This window comes from Trichechus manatus, unplaced genomic scaffold (assembly GCF_000243295.1).
Source record: "Trichechus manatus latirostris isolate Lorelei unplaced genomic scaffold, TriManLat1.0 scaffold00106, whole genome shotgun sequence".
NCBI lineage: Eukaryota > Metazoa > Chordata > Mammalia > Sirenia > Trichechidae > Trichechus > Trichechus manatus.
In genome coordinates, this window is record NW_004444042.1 from 6,344,075 (window position 1) to 6,362,662 (window position 18,588).

An 18,588-nucleotide genomic window follows, 5' to 3' on the forward strand; every position below is an offset into this window, starting at 1 on the left:
GATTAATAATAAAATTTCAGAATTAGACAACTCAATAGAAAATCATTGGAGCAGAACTGAGGCAATGAAAATCAGAATTAGTAAGACTGAAGATAAAGCAATTGACACCAACCTACTGAAGGAAAAATCCAATAAAAAAATTTCAAAAAATGAAGAAACCCTAAAAATTATGTGGGATTCTATCAAGAGGAACAACCCACAAGTGATTGGAGTACCAGAACAGGGGGGGATAACAGAAAATACAGAGAGAATCATTGAAGATTTGCTGGCAAAAACTTCCCTGATATCATGAAAGATCAGAAGATATCTATCCAAGATGCTCATTGAACCCCACTCAAGGTAGATCCCAAAAGAAAGGCACCAAGACATATTATAATCAAACTTGCCAAAACCAAAGATAAAGAGAGGATTTTAAGAGCGGTGAGGGACAAACATAAAGTCATCTATAAAGGAGAGTCAATAAGAATAAGCTCGGACTACTCAGCAGAAACCATGCAGGCAAGAAGGCAATGGGATGACATATATAAAGACTTGAAGGAAAAAAATTGCCAGCCAAGAATTATATCCAACAAAACTGTCTCTCAAATGTGATGGCGAAATTAGGGCATTTCCAGATGAAAAGAAGTTTAGGGAATTTGCAAAAACCAAACCCAAATTATAAGAAATACAAAAGGGAGTCCTCCGGTTAGAAAATCAGTAACATCAGATGACAACCCAAGACTACAACACAGGACAGAGCAACCAGATATCAACCCAGATAGGGAAGGCACAAAAATAAATCAAAGCTAAAACACTGGAAATAGGGAAACAGAAATGTCAATATGTAAAAGATGACACATTAAAACAAAAAAGATGGACTAAAAAATGTAGACATAGATTTTTCATATGGAGAGGAAGTCAAGGCGATATAAAGAAATGAAAGACTGGTTTAAACTTAGAAAAACAGGGGTAAATATTAAGGTAACCACAAAGGAAGCTAACAATCCTACACATCAAAATAAAAAACAAGAAAAATATAAAGACTCAGCAAATACAAAATCAACGACAATGAAAAAGATGAAAAGAGAAACTACGTAAAGAAAAACTCAGCACAGAAAATTAAGTGGAACAAAGAAACTGTCAACACCACACCAAAAAAACCCACATCAAAATGACAGCACTAAACTCATACCTATCAGTAATTATGCTGGACATTAATGGACTAAATGCACCGATAAAGAGACAGAGTGGCAGAATGGAAAAAAAAAAAAAACATGATCCACCTATATGCTATCTACAAGAGGTACACCTTAAAGACACAAACAAACTAAAACTTAAAGGATGGAAAAAAATACATCAAGCAAACAACACTCAAAAAAGAGCAGGAGTGGAGGAGACAAGAAAGCTGATGATATGGAACCAAAGACTGAGAAGGGACAGTGTTGACACGTCATAGGGTTAACCACTGTCACAGGGCAATATGTGTACTAACTGTTTAATGAGAAACTATTTGTTCTGTAAACCTTCATCTAAGGTACAAGAAAAAAAAGAATTATCTATATGAGATCAAACTGACAACAGCAACTCAAAAGGTTTGATGGGAAGCCTAGGGGGAAGTGAGTTGAAGATAATGGTGACAGAATAATTTGGAAAAGGATAGTGAGAATAGCAGCACAACTGGAAGAATGTAATTGATGTTACTGAATTGTACATGTAGAAATTTCTGAAATGGTGTATCTTTTGCTATGTATATTTTCACCGAAAAAAAAAAAGGTCCTCCAAGGTTGACAAGGGAGAGTGTTGACATGTTGTGGGGTTGTAAAGCAATGTCATAAAACAATATGTGTACTAACTGGTTAATGAGAACCTTTTACTTCTGTAAACCTTCACCTAAAGTACAATTAAAAAAAAAACTAAAAAAAAAACCAGGAGTAGCAATATTAATCTCTGACAAAACAGACATTAAAGTAAAATCCATCACAAAGGATAAGGAAAGACACTATATAATGATTAAATCGTCAATACACCAAGAGGACATAACCATAATAAATATTTATGCACCCAACGATAGGGCTCCAAAATACGTAAAACAAACTCTAACAGCATTGTAAAGAGAGATAGACAGCTCCACAATAATAGTAGAAGACTTCAACACATCACTTTTGGTGACGGACAGAACATCCAGAAAGAAGCTCAATAAAGACGTGGAAGATTTAAATGCCACAATCAACCAAATTGATCTCACAGACATATACAGAACACTCCACCCAACAGCAGCCAAATATACTTTCTTGTCCAATGCACATGGAACATTCTCCAGAACAGATCACATATTAGGCCATAAAGCAAGCCTTAAGAGAATCCGAAGCACTGAAATATTACAAAGCATCTTATCTGACCATAAAACCATAAAAGTAGAAACCAGTAATGAAAAAGCAAGGGAAAAAAATCAAACACATGGAAACTGAACAACATCTTGCTCAAAAACTACTGGGTTATAGAAGAAATTAAGGATGGAATAAAGAAATTCACACAATCAAATGAGAATGCAAACACATCCTACCAGCACCTTTGGGATACAGCAAAAGCAGTACTCAAAGGTCAATTTATAGCAATAAATGCACATGCCCAAAAAGAAGAAACTGCTAAAATGAAATCATTAACTCTACAACTCAAACAAATAGAAAGAGAGCAGGAAAGAAGCCTTTAGGCACTAGAAGAAAGCAAATAATAAAAATTAGAGAAGAATTAACTGAAATAGAAAACAGAAAAACTATTCAAAGAGTTAACAAGACCAAAAGCTGGTTCTTTGAAAAGATCAACAAAATCGATAAACCACTGGCCAAACTGACAAAAGAAAAACAGGAGAGGAAGCAAATAACCCGAATAAGAAACGAGATGGACGATATCACGATAGCCCCAACTGAAATTAAAAGAATCAGAATACTATGAAAAATTGTACTCTAACAAATTTGAAAATGTAGAGGAAATGGACAAATTTTTAGAAACTCACTACCTACCTAAACGAACACAGAGGTAGAACAACTAAATAAACCTACAACAAAAGAAGAGTTTGAAAAGGTAATTTAAAAACTCCTAACAAAAAAAAGCCCTGGCCCTGATGGTTTCTTTGGAGAATTCTACCAAACTTTCAGAGAAGAGGTAGTACCACTACTACTAAAGGTATTTCAAAGCATAGAAATGGATAGAATGAATACTCCCAAACTCATTCTATGAAGCCACCATAACCCTGATACCACAACCAGGTAAAAACGCCACAAAAAAAAGGAAATTACAGACCAATATCCCTCATGCACACAGACACAAAAATCCTCAACAAATTCTGGCAGTAGAATTCAGCAACATATCAAAAAAATAATTCACCATGATCACATGGAATTTATACCAGGTACGCAGGAATGGTTCAACATTAGAAAAACGATCGATGTAATCCATCACATAAATAAAAGACAAGAACCACATGATCTTATCACTGGACACAGAAAAGGCATTTGACAAAGTCCAACACCCATTCGTGATAAAAACTCTCAGTAAAATAGGAACAGAAGGAAAATTCCTAAACATAATTAAGGGCATTTATACAAAGACAACAGCCAACATCATCCTAAATGGAGAGCATCTGAAAGCACTCCTCCTGAGAATGGAAACCAGACAAGGATGCCCTTTATCACCACTCTTAATTCAACATTGTGCTGGAGATCCTAGCCAGAGCAATTAGGCTAGAAAAAGAAATAAAGTGCATCCAAATTGGTAGGGAAGATGTCAAAGTATCTCTATTTGCAGATGATATTTATACACAGAAAACCCCAAAGAATCCACAAGAAAACTACTGGAACTAATAGATGATTTCAGCAAAGTACCAGGATACAAGATAAACATACAAAAATCGGTTGGATTTCTTTACACCAACAAAGAGAATCACGAAGAGGAAATCACCAAATCAATACCATTTACAATAGTCCCCAAGAAGATAAAATATTTAGGAATAAATCTAACCAGAGACGTAAAAGACCTACACAAAGAAAACTATAAGACACTACTGCAAGAAATCAACAGAGACCTACGTAAGTGGAAAAACGTACCTTGTTCATGGATAGGAAGACTCAACATTGTGAAAATGTCAATTCCAATTAAAGCATTTCTACAAATGCAATGCAATCTCAATCCGAATTCCAATAGCATTTTTTAATTAGATGGAGAAACAAATTATCATCTCCATATGGAAACGGAAGAGGCCCCGGACAAGTAAAGCATTACCGAGGAAGACGAACAAAGTGGGGGGTCTCATACTACCTGATTTTAGAACCTATTATACCTGCATGATAGTCAAAACAGCCTGGTACTGGTATAACAACAGATACACAGACCAATGGAACAGAATTGAGAATCCAAATGTAAATTCGTCCACCTATACGTAGTTGATATTTGACAAAGGCCCAAAGTCTGTTAACTGGGGAAAAGATAGTCTCTTTAACAAATGATGCTAACATAACTGGATATCCATCTGCAAAAAAATGAAACAAGACCCATACCTCACACCGTGCACAAAAACTAACTCAAAATGCATCGAATATCTAAACATAAAACCTAAAACAATAAAGATCATGGAAGAAAAAATAGAGACAACGCTAAGAGCCCTAATACATGGCATAAACAGAATACAAACCATAAATAACAATGCACAAACATCAGAAGAGAAACTGGATAACTGGATGCTCCTAAAAATCAAACACTTATGCTTATCAAAAGACTTCACCAAAAGAGTAAGACAACTTAACGACTGGGAAAAAATTTTTGGCTACGACAAATCTGATCAGTGTCTAATCTCTAAAATCTATAAGATACTGCAAAACCTCAACAACAAAAAGACAAATAACCCAATTAAAAAACAGGCAAAGGATATGAACAACCAATTCACCAAAGAAGACATTCAGGTGGCTAACAGACACATGAGGAAATGCTCAGGATCAACAGCCATTAGAGAAACGCAAATCAAAACTACAATGAGATACCATTTCACCCCAACAAGGCTAACATTAATCCCAAAAACACAAAATAATAAATGTTAGAGTGGTTGTGGAGAGACTGGAACACTTATACACTGCTGGTGGGAATGTAAAATGGTAAAACTACTTTGGAAATCAATTTGGCGCTTCCTTAAAAAGCTAGAAATAGAAGTACAATAGGATCCAGAAACCCCACTTCTTGGAATATATCCTAGAGAAATAAGAGCTGTCACACGAATAGATACATGCACACCCATCTTCACTGCAGCACAATTCACCATAGTAAAAAGATGGAAACAACCTAGGTGCCCATCAACAGACGACTGGATAAACAAGTTATCATATATTCACACAATGGAATACTACGCAACAACAAAGAACAGTGATGAATCTGCAAAACATCTCATAACATGGATGAATCTGGAAGGTATTATGCTGAGTGAATTTAGTCAGTCACAAAAGGACAAATATTGTATGAGACCACTATTAGAAGAACTCAAGAAAAGTTTAAACAGAAGAAAACATTCTTTGATGGTTACGACAGTAGGGAGGGAGGGAGGGAGAGGGGTATTCACTAGCTAGATAGTAGACAAGAATTATCTTAGGTGAAGGGAAGGACAGCACACAGTACAGGGGAAGTCAGCACACTGCACCAAACCAAAAGCTAAGAAGTTTCCTGAATACAACCAAATACTTCAAGGGAAAGTGTAGCAGGAGCCGGGGTCTGGAAACCATGGTTTCAGGGGACATCTAGGTCAATTGGCACAACAAAATTTATTCAAGAAAATGTTCTGCATCCCATTTTGATGAGTGGTGCCTGTGGTCTTAAAAGCTAGCGAGTGGTCATCTAAGATGCATCAATTGGTCCCAACCCACCTGGAGCAAAGGAGAATGAAGAACACCAAACACACAAGGAAAATGTTAGCCAAAAGACCGATAGGGCCACATAACCCAGAGACTCCATCAGCCTGAGACCAGAAGAAATAGATGGTGCCCAGCTACCACCAATGACCACCCTGGCAGGGAATACAACAGAGAGTCCCTGACAGAGGAGGAGGAAAGTGGCATGCAGAACTCAAATTCTAGTAAAAAGATCAGACTTAATGGTCTGACTGAGACTGGAGGGACCCTGGAACACATAGCCCCTGGACTCTCTGTTAGTCCAGAAATGAAACAATTCCCGAAGCCAACTTTTCAAACATAGATTAGACTGGACTATAAGACATAAAATGATACTTGTGAAGAGAATGCTTCTTAGCTCAAGTAGATACATGAGACTAAATGGACAGCTCCTGTCCAGAGGCAAGACGAGAAGGCAAACAGGGACAGGTGTTGGCTGAATGGACTCAGGAAATCTGGGGTGGAAAGGAAGAGTGTGCTGTCACATTACAGGGAGAGCAACTAGGGTCACATGACAGTGTGTGTATAAATTTTTGTAGAGAAACTAACTTGAACTGTAAGCTTTCATTTAAAGCACAATTTAAAAAAATGAACTGTGCAAAATGAAAACAGAATTTAAAGATTTGGAAAATTCTGTTGTACAAACTAAGGACACATGTCCTGAATGTTCACCAAGGACATAGCTACACAATCTTTTGTTAAAGTGATTAAGTCTGTGACTGATGGATCTAACCAACTACCACAGCAGAAAACCCATCAGCTTAAACTGAGGAGGACAGAGAAAGAACAAAGAAAAGAATGCTGTCTACCTCTTGGAATTCTACAGGCAGGAAACAGGCCAAAGAAGCTACATCCATTGTCCTCCAAGGCAGCTCAGAGATCAGTAGAACTGTTGGAGGGACAATGCGAAGCAGGGCCTTTTCAGTTTCAAAGGGTAGAGCCATGGTCTCCTGGATCACAAAAGGTGGGGCCACAGCCTCCTACGTTTCAAATAGTCGGATCTTCACCAACTCTGTTCTGGAGCTGCCTTTAAGGTGTGCTAGGAGGATGGGGCCACCACCCAAAGCTGAGGGGGCAGGGTTGCTATGCCCAAGGGGCAGAAGAATGAGGTCTGCCAGGGCTGAGGGGGTGGGGTCCCCACTCAGATGGACTAGGAGAACGGGGCCGCCTAAAGCCAAGGGAACAGAGTTGCAGTACCAGTGGGCCTGGAAGGTGAAGCTGAAGCCGAGGGCCGAGGGGATCCAGAACAGAGAGGGCAGAGCCATTACCCAGATGGTCTCAAAGATTATTTTCAAGACTTGGGAGCTAATATAATTTGTTCTGCTGGGTTTTGGACTTGCTTGTGCCTGTTATCCCTTCTTTCCCTCCATTTTCTCCTATTTGTAATAGAAATGTCTACCTTGTGCCTGTTTCAACATTGGACCTGGGAAAAAGATAATTTATATTCCAGATTTCACAGGTTCACAGATGAAGAGGAATTTTGCCCCAGGATGGAATATGCCTAACGTCTCTCCCATATTTGATTAGATGATTCAGAAGATGAGATTTTGGACTTGGAGTTAAGACTTTTGGGATGATGTGATGCGGATGAACGTGTTTTGCATGTGGCAAGGACATGTATTTTGGGGAGCCAAAGGGTGGAATGATATGGATTGAATTGTGTCCCCCAAAAATATGTGCTATAAATCCTAACTTCTATGGCTGTGGTTATAATCTCATTTGGGAATGGGTTGTCTTTCTTACGTTAATGAGACAGGATTAGTGTAGGTTGTATCTTGAGAAAATATTTTGAGATATAAAAGAGATTAAATGCAAGCTAGCAAGCAGAGATGGGTGAAGAGAGTTGCCAAGCCACATGGAGATCACCCAGGAGCAGAAGCTCAAGAGACAAGGACCTTCCTCCAGAGCCGACAGAGAGAGAAAGGCTTCCCCTAAAGCCAGCACCCTGAATTTGGACTTACAGCCTCCTAACTGTGAGAAAATATATTTCTGTTTATTAAAGCCACCCATTTGTGGTATTTCTGTTATAGCAGCAGTAGATAATTGTCTTAGTCATCTAGTGCTGCTCCAACAGAAATACCACAAGTGGATGGTTTCAACAAAGGGAAGTTTATTTTCTTAAAGTAGGCTAAAAGTCCAAATTCAGGGTGTCAGCTCCAGGGGAAGGCTTTCTCTCTCTGTTGGCCTTCTCATCAATGTTCCCCCAGACTAGGAGCTTCTCCAGGCAGGGAACCCGGGTCCAAAGGACATGTTCTGCTCCTAGCATTGCTTTCTTGGTGGTATGAGGTCCCCCTGTCTCTGCTCACTTCTCTCTTATCTCAAAAGATTGCCTCAGGACACAATCCAATCTTGTTGACTGAGTCCTGCCTTACTAACACACTGCCACCCATTCTCCTTCATTAACATCACAGAGGCAGGATTTACAACATATAGGAAAATCACACAATACCAGGAATCATGGCCCAGCCAAATTGATACACACATTTTTTGGGGGACATAATTCAATCCATGACAATAACTAAGACAAACATGAATCCATTTTACATCACTTTTGCTGGTATAAATTTGCTTTCATAAAACAGTTAAGAACTCATTACTTTAAAAAAATTACAGCCTCTTATGTTGCAATGAGTCCCTTATGAGGGACTGAGAGTTATTCAACTAGTTTTCTGACTTCAAGTAGCAGTATAACAGTAGACAAGATAAAACATGCACATATGTAGTTATAATGCAAAGTACAGACAGCCAGAGAAGGAGCCATTTCCAATCTGGGTGATTAAGAAAGTTTCACAGAGAAGACTTTGGCTGACCTTGAGGAATGAGATTTTATTTCGGTTTTAATTTTTGTTTTAATAAATCTTTTCTGTACATGCTATAATGGATTTTTCTCTGGCGGAGGAGAAATGACACCACCTCCCCCACTCTATAAGGTCCTGGCAGAGTTCTTGATTATAGTGTCTCTCTCAATATCCACCCATTCCCTCACATATACTAACACCACTTATACACACACCACACCCTGCCTACACACACACACACACACACACACACACACACACACTCTCCCCCTCTCTACACATACTCCCCCTACATACCCCTACACACACACACACACACACACACGGGGGGTCAATTTCCATACCTCTGAACACAGTAACTGGTTCAAGGGTAGTTATATAACACAAGTAGGACCAACCAAAGTCTTCCCAAAACTGATACATGGATGTGGAAAAATAGTCTCTTCCTTTGGGTTCATGAGATTTGGGCTCGGGGTTGAGAACTGCCATCTTTCTTGTTACATGGAGACAGCCCATGTAAGAAATAATCCAATACCAGAAGACAACAGAGGCAAGAGATGTACTCCTAGACTGTCATATTTGGCTGGATTTCCCAGGTATATGAGTCAACTCAGCTGCTTAGATGCTTAGAGACGGTTCTGCTAGGCATGCACCAACGTTCAGCCTCAGCCTCTGGAAGGCAAACAGCCAAGTGGGCACTTCAGTATCGTTTCTGATAATCCCTAATTTTATGAGTGAGCAATGATCATGTCATCACATAGGCTACCTTCATATTCATAATTCTTTATTTGCAGGGAACAGCAAAATAGCAGGGCTTACTAGGAACTAAATATGACTTGCTGACAAAATAGTGAGAACAGTAATCAAATACTTACAGAGGGTAAAAATTTATTACATGATAATTGCTGTACATATCTTCTTATTCTAGTCTAGAGAAGATGATGAAGTCAGCATGCATGCAGTAAATCCAAAATGCAAATGGAACACAGATGTTCTTATGCTGAAAGCCAACTACAGTGCTTTCTAGATCTTAAGTTTATAAACCAATTTTTCTTAAGATACAGATCTTAAGTTTCTGAACATTTTGAGGAAGTGTTATGAAGCCTCAAGTACAAACAAAAATGTTACAAATAAAACATTATAAGTGGAGGCAACAACTTTAAATCTGCTTTGGAAAATATTCAAAAAGTATCTGTCATGGTTTGAATTATGTCCCCCCAAAAATGTGTATATCAATTTGGCTGGGCCATGATTCCCAGAATTGTGTGGTTGGCCTCCATTTTGTGATTGTAGTTTTATGTTAAAGAGGATTAGGGTGGGATTGTAACACCACCCCTACCCAGTTCACATCCCTCATCCAATGTAAAGGGAGTTTCCCTAGGGTGTGGCCTGCACCACCTCCTACCTTTTAAGTGATAAAAGGAAAGGGAAGCAAGCAGAGAATTGGGGACCTCATACCACCAAGAAAGCAGCACCAGGAGCAGAGTGCATCCTTTGGACCCCGGGTCCCTGCATGGAGAAGCTCCTAGTCACGGGGACACTGATGAGAAGGCCAACAGAGAAAGCCTTCCCCTGGAGGTGATGCCTTGAATTTGGACTTTTAGCCTACTTTACTGTAAGGAAATAAACTTTTCTTTGTTAAAACCATCCACTTATGATATTTCTGTTGGAGCAGCACTAGATGACTAAGACAGTATCTTCTTCAGTCAGTATGTAGAACTTCAGTTTGTAACAATACTTCAGGAATTTAGCCTTCCAAACCTTAAAGTCAAGAACTTGAAGAGAAGTCTTTACCTTAGTTACTATCAGAGAAGAAGAAAAGCCTAGCAACTCAATGACATTATCATCAATAGTATCTGTTATGGTAGAGCTAGCCAAAAAATAATCTTTGAAATAAGTACCTATTTGGTATCAAAGAAGTACAGAATGGGACTTCAGGAAAAATCTAGCAACTGGCCCTGATGAGAAATTAGCAAACTTTTAAAGTTGACTCTTAAGGTCCATAATTCCCTTCTTGAATCCTTGGGGCCAGGTATATCTTGGAATTTAGAATTTTATAGAATTTAAAAGTATATGGATTTTAGGAAGGTAGCACAGTGCATGTACAATATATTCTGTAAGCTACCCAGGAGGGTTTCATGCAGCAAGTCATTACCAAACAGACTAATATTTCTACAGCAAAATATATAAACTTGTGTGGGACAAACAAATACTACAGAGACCCTCATATCAGTTTCAGATTATGCTGCCAAATTAATTCATTAAAACTTTTTAAGAACTTCTGGTTTTCAGAACTTTTTAGATTCCAGAAATGTAAATAAAAAGATTACAACCTATAATAAAATCTTAATAATTATTTTAGAAAGTTCCAGATTTATTTGGTATCCCAGAGGTCCATTCTGTAATGGTGATATTTAGCCACTCAATACTCGGCCAAAACATGCATTCAGTGCACATGAAGCATCTCCAATTTACAATCAAGAGTCCTAATATATATGCTCACTGCAGAAAAATTGGGAAATACAAAAAAGAGCAAAGAAAATAAAAATAATCCACAATCCTTCCACCTAGCGGTAACTTTTGGTATCTAAATTTTCCGTCTCTTTTCTACACACATTAATAAATGTTAATATAATTAGGATTGAAATCTCTATTATGTTAGTGCAGATTTTTGCTTTTATCTTACTAGGTGCATAGAATGCCCTTTCAACCTGAGGACTTTGATTTTTCTTAAGTTCTGGAAAATTCTCAGCTATTACCTTTTCCAATATTGTTTCTCTACCGTTCACAACTACTTCCCCTTTTTGGAACTCTCAGATATAAGTTGATGCCTCTCAACTTATATTCGTATCTCTCAATTTCTCTTTATCTCTCTGTTCCATATCCAGTTAATTACTCAGTACTACCTTTCAATTTATTTTCCCTTCAAATATGTCTCCAGTTTAACCAATTTTTTCGTTTTAACTTCATTAATTCTATTTTTGCTTTTCCATAGCCATCTATTTCATATCTTCTTTATTCATAACATTTGTTTTTTGATGGTCACTACTTCTTTTATCTCTTTGGGGTTTTTTAAAATACTTAATGTCATTTTGAAACTGTGCTAATATTTCCATCAGATTTTGAGTGAATTTATCTCCTGTTAGTGGTGCTTATTTTCTCAGTATTGGTCTTCTTCACATTTGCAGCTCAAACATATAAATGCGTGTGGGACAAATACTTTTCCCAGTGCTTTTGAGGCAAGCTACCCTCTTCCAGCACCCATGACCTCCAAGCCTAGTGCTCTTGTACCAGGTGATAGTGGGGAAATTACAATTCCTGACTCAGCCATCTGGCAGCTCAGCCACTTCTGTGTCACCACTTCAGGTCCGCAGGTTTTTAAAGCAACAGTCGGGAGCAGATGTTCTCAGCCTTCCTTCGTCCAGCCACAGCCCAGCACCCGGTTTCATCCAGAGTGTCTGACTCCAGTTCCCCTGCACAGAGATGTGTCCACCAGCTCCTGAACCCCGAGTCTAACTGCATGGTTCTTTTGTTTTTAATCCCTGGAGATGCTTATGTTCTTTTTGAATATACCTATATCTTTTCATTTTCATTTTTAACTTGTAATTGCTGTGTTTGGGGCAAAAAAAGCAGGATAAATAGTACCATAATAGTAACAGTTGATATTTATTGAAGACTCACCACGTGCCAGTTTTATATTTCTCATTAAATCCTCTCAACAAGCTTATGAAGTAGGTAATATTATTATGCCCATTTTATAGATAAGAAAACAGAGTCATGGGGCAATTAAGCAATCTTCCCAAGATAACTAGCTAATAAGGACCAGGAGTAAAACCAGCTGTCTGATTCCAGAGCCCATGCTCTTAAGCACTGCTCTACTGGCATCCATCCCAACCAGATGTCTATCTATAATTTTCACTCTTTCTCTTTTTTTCCCCACTTAACTGTGAATATTTTGCATGCAAAGAGTATTTTAATTGATGGAAGCCATATTCCAGTTAGAAAGAAGCATGTCAACCTCATGTCTTAATTAGTGCTATTTTTAGTCTAGGTCCATACATGTTCCCTGGGCTTCAAGCACTTCCTTGTTCACCCCTGGGTACCCAACAGCATCCATACAGGCTTTTCTCTGCCTCTCTCTCTTCAAAACCCACCCTCTGCCCTAATATATAACGCCCAGGAAAGGCATTTATACAGTGTCCCTCAGGGGACTTATGTTTTCTATTCCTCCCTAGCTAAAGCCTTCATCTTAAAGGATTAAATTTGTAAATATGAGTGAACAGTGTGAGATATCATTCAAAAAGAACCAACAGTCTTTTAGGCTGCATTACTGAAAGTATTGGTATTGTTATTGTTCGGTGCCATCAAGTGGGTTCTGACTCATAGCAACCCTACAGGACAGAGCAGTACCGCCCTATAGGGTTTCCAAGGAGCGCCTGGTGGATTTGAACTGCCGATCTTTTGGTTAGCAGCCAAGCTGTTAACCACTACGCCACCAGGGCTCCACTGAAAGTATAGGGTCTAGAAAGTGAAGGTTACCAGTCCCATGCTAATTCATTCAGCAAACAGTACCTGAGTAGCTCCTAAGGATCAAGCACTGTGCAAAACGCTAGGGACATCATCCTTTCTAATTTCCAGTGTTCTGTATGTATTTTCCTCATTTAATCCTCACAATGGTTCACTCCCAGAGTAAGCTCAGTTTATAAAACTATCTTCCAGAGAATTTTCTGAAAGAGAAAAAAGTGTGTTTTGGAAGAACGGATTGCTGAAGCTGTTGCTTGGTCCCCTAAGATACTTACCAACTTTCCTTCCTAGGTTTGCGATACGATTTTAAAACACAGGGGCCATAGTGAGAGGCGATGAAGGTAAAGAGAAAAAGTGGCCATGGAAATGAAATGGTTAGGAAATAGTAATTTGGGAAAAGCTCAATACTTGCTGATGGGAAAACTGCAGTTTGTTTTCTTTTTAAGTATTTTTAAAAGTCATGACCGGGAACAATCCTTAATTGCTGATGTCAGAGGGAGTTATCATACAGCTTCTTAGCACTCAACCCTTCCTAACATCAACTGCACAGCTCACAAATACTTACTATGATGAATAAGCAGAGCATAACTTAAGACTAGAGGTGGAAAGACTAGTCAGGAAGCCAATATAAAATCTAAGCAAAAGATAAAAGTCTAAACTTGAGTTGCGGCAAGACATTAATGAGACATTACTGAGAAATAAAAGACCCGCTTTGATAACTATATGTAGATGAAAAAAATAACTCCAACATCTAGGCTTCAAATTTTGGAGAAAGGGAGGCTAGTGGGGCCATTAACAGATACAGAAACCATGGGAAAAGGTGTAGATTTAGGACAACAGATGAGTTTAGTTTGAGATGCTCTATATGACTTTTAAGTGTCAACGAGACAGTCAGAAGGAGATTTTCAGCAGGCAGCTGAAATTAGGGTCTGAGAGCTGAGGGATATAAAGAAGGAAAGATCACACATGTGAAAGTGTCTAGTACAAAGCCTGGATCCCTTAACCCCTTTGCTTCAGTCAGACCAAACCATCTGCAGTTCTCCAACAGACACAGCCCTCTCCCATCTCTGGCTCTAAACAAGCTTTCCTATATCCTTCAGGACGTTCAGGTAGCATTTCCCCAAGCCCCACTTATTTCCTACCAGGATGGTACCTGTGTCTTACCTCTGTCTATATATGCACCCAATTTCTAGCAACATGCCTAAAATAGTAGGCACTTGAAAGACTGACTGAAGGAACAGACTTGGCAGATGCTCAACAAGTCTTGGGGGAGCTGCAGCCTCTTAGAGGTAACTGCTGAAGAAATGAACTTGGACGATATTTCCAAAGGAGAGAGGAAAAAACAAACAAAAAAACTAAGTGGTCCTAAATATAGGTAACCATCATGGAACGTCTTCATCTAGGGAGCAGTTCCTGACAATGCTTCTCACGCTTCTCGACTTCCTTCAGCCCCAAATACCTCATCTGTAACACAGGGATGATTACTCCCACCTTACAGTTTTTTGGGAGGATTAAATGTGACAGCATATATAAAGCACCTAGCGTAACACCTGGTATATAATAAACTCAATGTTCCCCTTTTCCCCAACCGCAGCTGAAAACATATTAGAGTACCCTTCTTTCTTTCCAATTTTAGCAAATGTTATACCCTAAAAGGCAACCCAGACTAGAAAAACACCAGACACCCTGAAAAGAGAGGCTAGTCTTGCTGGTATGGTGCAGTTCTCCTCTGTACTATAGGGTCGCTATGAGTCAGAACGAACTCCACGGCAATGGATTTGGTTTGGTTTTAGTCTTGCTGGATGCTCTCCCTAGAGCAGTTTCTCAACCTCAGCACTACTGACATTTTTGGCCAGATAATTCTTTGTTATGGGGAGCTGTCCTGTGCATTGTGGGGTATTTAGCAGCATCCCTAAACTCTACCCATTAGAGGGCAGTAGCACCCCCAGTTGTTACAACCAAAAATATTTGCAGACATTGTGAAACATCCCCGGGGGGTCAAAATCTCCCCTGGTTGAGAACCACTGCCCTGGATCTAACTGAAATTCCCACAAAGCCCTAAATCCTTTCCTTGACATCTACAAATTTATTTGTTCCTCACTGGCTGATTTTACCCACTAAATTATGCTTGAATTTTATAAGTCATTTCCTTAAGAGTTAACCAAAACTGACTGCTGTGTAAACCTTCACCGAAAACAGTAAAATATCATTAAAAAAAAAAAAAAATGTATTGGGAACTTTCTCACGCTCGTAACAAAAGGTGTGCTTTAACAACCTGGAAAACCATTATGACTTAATGTACTTGAATGGAAAACTACTGTATTTTCATTCAAAGAATGTTGTGGGAACATTCTTGTCCTTGTTATACACAATGTAGACGGAAAACTGTCTGGACTTCATGTACGTGCATGGGAGAATCTATGCAGTGTTTTCTCAGGCTAAGAATGTATGAGGAACTTTCCTGTCCTTGTAACACAAGATGTAGTTTGAAAACCAGTATTTAAAAAAAAAAAAAAGAGTTAACCAAAACTGGTAGCTATCTCTTAACCATCAAACAAGTCATAGATAACGCAGTCCAACCACTCAATGCATTATCACACCATGACCCTTAAAGTCAAACCAATAAAATGAAAGTAGGAACTGACTATCTAAAAAAAGGTATTTGCACAAAATTAAGAGATTTGTCCTAGTACTCAACAGTGTCTCATCTTTTATTTTCATCCTCAAAAGAATTTAAGCTCATGTCCACAGGTGGCACTAAGTCAACGTTGCATAAAATGAGTTTTAGTTGTCTGAGGACTTTTATAAACTTAAATAGACACTAATGACATGTAAAATACACCATACATAAGAATTATTATATATCATATGCACATAGATTGTAACAACATAAACAGTTATGTACACTAATAAAAAACGGAAAAGAAAGTAGAGACACAAAAATTGAATTAACAGTTCACTAGAGTTTTTCTTTTTAAATTGTTTAAAGTTAGTAAGTATAGCATGGTAATTAAGAGTACACACTTAGAACCAGACTGCCTGGACTCAAATCCCAACCCTATCACTTACTAGATAGTTGAGCTTGATCAAGTTACTTAACATCTCTTTGCCTGTTTCCTCCTTGGTAAAATGGAGATAATTATAGTATGAACCTTATAGGGCTGTTGTGGGGGATTGAATGAGTTAAAATAGGTGAAGGTGCTGAAACAGCGTCTGGCACGTACATATTTAAGCATTATTATTTATCAATATTTTTAAGGATGCTAAAGCATATCTCCGGTGGTTGTATGAAGACAGTCACAGTACACTGGAACATCAATGAACTTGCACTCAGATGCCCTGGGTTCATATTTCAATTCCTTAAGTAATTGTTTTATTTGGGCTTCAATTTCCTCATCTGTAAAATGGAAGTAAGTCTTGTCTTCCTTAAATCACCGAGCTGTCCAATGACATAATAAATAGGAAAGCGCATGGCAAATAGATTAGCATTATAAAGTATTACTCTTATTAAGGAAAATTCTAAGGGTTTAATGTTTAGTAGGACAGTAGGAAAAAGCTAGTATCTGTCTTCCAGTTTGGTGGAGGAAGCTTTGTGAAGAAGGTCCTTTAAAGGAAATACTCTAATAAAGGGTGCAGCAGGGAAAGCACAAGCCTGGAACTCATGTAGGTCTGATTCAAAACTCCTTGCCTTATTCTTAATATAGTTTGAAAGCTATAAAATAAAAATAGAACATCCTGAGTTGTTTTATTCTTTTTTTTTTTAAGTTTATTTTATTGGTGTAAGGTGGATCACTGGAAGGCGCGCTGGTGGCGCTGCAGTTAAGCACTCAGCTGCTAACCGAAAGGTCGGCAGTTCGAACTCACCGGCCGTTCAGTGGAAGATGTGGCAGTCTGCTTCCGAAAGATTAAAAAAAAAAAAAAAGTTGCCATAGAGTCGATTCCGACTCACAGCGACCCTATAGAGCCGCTCTACTCTGTCCTCTGGGGTCACTATGAGTTTGCCCTCAAGGGCGATGGGTTTGGGTTTGGAAGGTGGATCACAACGGCCCGATCTGAAACCGATCATGGAGATGGTGCAGGACTGGGCAATGTTTCCTCCAGTTGTGTATGGGGTGGCCACCAGTCGGGGCCACCCAATAGACGCCAGCTAACAACAAGGTAGGCACACTAACCCTTTGAGGGTAGTAGGAATGCATTAAAGGCACTGGCAGGGATTTGGTTAACCTCCACTGAAAAAAGCATGACCACGGAACCAGGCCCCTAAGTGGCCTTCTCTTTTTAATTGTGAATGATGCTTTGTTTATAAGGTGAAGAACGGTGATGTTGGAAAAAGCAGGATTTGTCTGGTATAATCAGGAATATGCCAATAGTTTTACATCAGTTTGATATGTCTATTTTTAGGTAGAAAAATCACTACCTTCTAACGTACATTTCAAAATCATCAAGGACTACGCATGCTGTATTTTATACTTATTAGGAAGGGATACTTTAATAAACATTTTATAAGTAAAAATTGCAACATCAATCTCATGTGAGGCAGGTGCTTGGAACATAACTGTCTCCACTGTTGCCAAAAAGTTCAAAGAAAAAATAATAATAAACCTTTCCTATCCATTCAGCCAAATGCCTCCCCCGCCATGTCTCGGAGACGGGGTCTGGGTCCCTAGCAGAAGGTCTTCAAAGGTGCTGGCTTTCTGAGCGTGTGTGATGAGGAAGTACAAGGCGCCCTTCCGCCACACCTCCCGCCAAAATCCCCAAGAATTCGTTAGTAGCTGTCCTTTCCCCTGGGTAGAGAAGGCGCAGAGCCTCCTTCCTTGCTAGCCCCCTAGGAAGAACAGGTGCCCGCCTTTGGACGCTGCTCCGGCCGGGTCTGGTCCTCCTGGGTCGACCCTGCCCAGCCTGGCTCACACGTGGCGCCAGCAACCAGCCGGCCGCCGGCTCGGACTCCGACCGCCTGCTCTGATTGGCCAAGGGCAGCCGGAACCTGAGCCGCTCCGGAGCAGGCGGCGACTCGGCCAAACAAACTGGGCGGGCGCTGGACGAGGGGCGACGGGCGAGGGGTAAGGGGTGAGGAGTCGTGGCCACGCGGGCAGCTCCCGAAGAGGCTGGTCCAGAGCGCTGGCCCCAGGCAGGCAGCAGGGAACCACTCGGCCCTGGGGCAGCGCAACACCACGTGGGCCCTGGCCTGCGGCAGCCGCCGTCACCCCCCTCCCCACGTTGGGCAGCGCTCACCTCAGCGCTCGCGGCGCCTCCACCTTCAGCTTTTTGGGCTTGGGCTCCCCCTCTGCCGCTGCCATCTTCATGCTCACCGCACTTTGGCTCTAGAGTGCGCCTCACCCACTAGGCTCGGTAGCTCCACC

General features: G+C 39.8%; 1 protein-coding gene across 1 annotated transcript in view; it reads right to left on the reverse strand.

The window, feature by feature from the left end:
* The window catches only part of ADK (adenosine kinase), a 555,845-nt gene extending 537,281 nt beyond the window's left edge, over positions 1-18,564 (reverse strand). The window contains exon 1 of the mRNA XM_004383208.2: positions 18,461-18,564. Coding sequence (XP_004383265.1) covers positions 18,461-18,531 — 71 coding nt within the window. The 5' untranslated portion in view covers positions 18,532-18,564. The remainder of the gene's footprint in view (positions 1-18,460) is intronic.
* Positions 18,565-18,588: the final 24 nt, after the last annotated feature.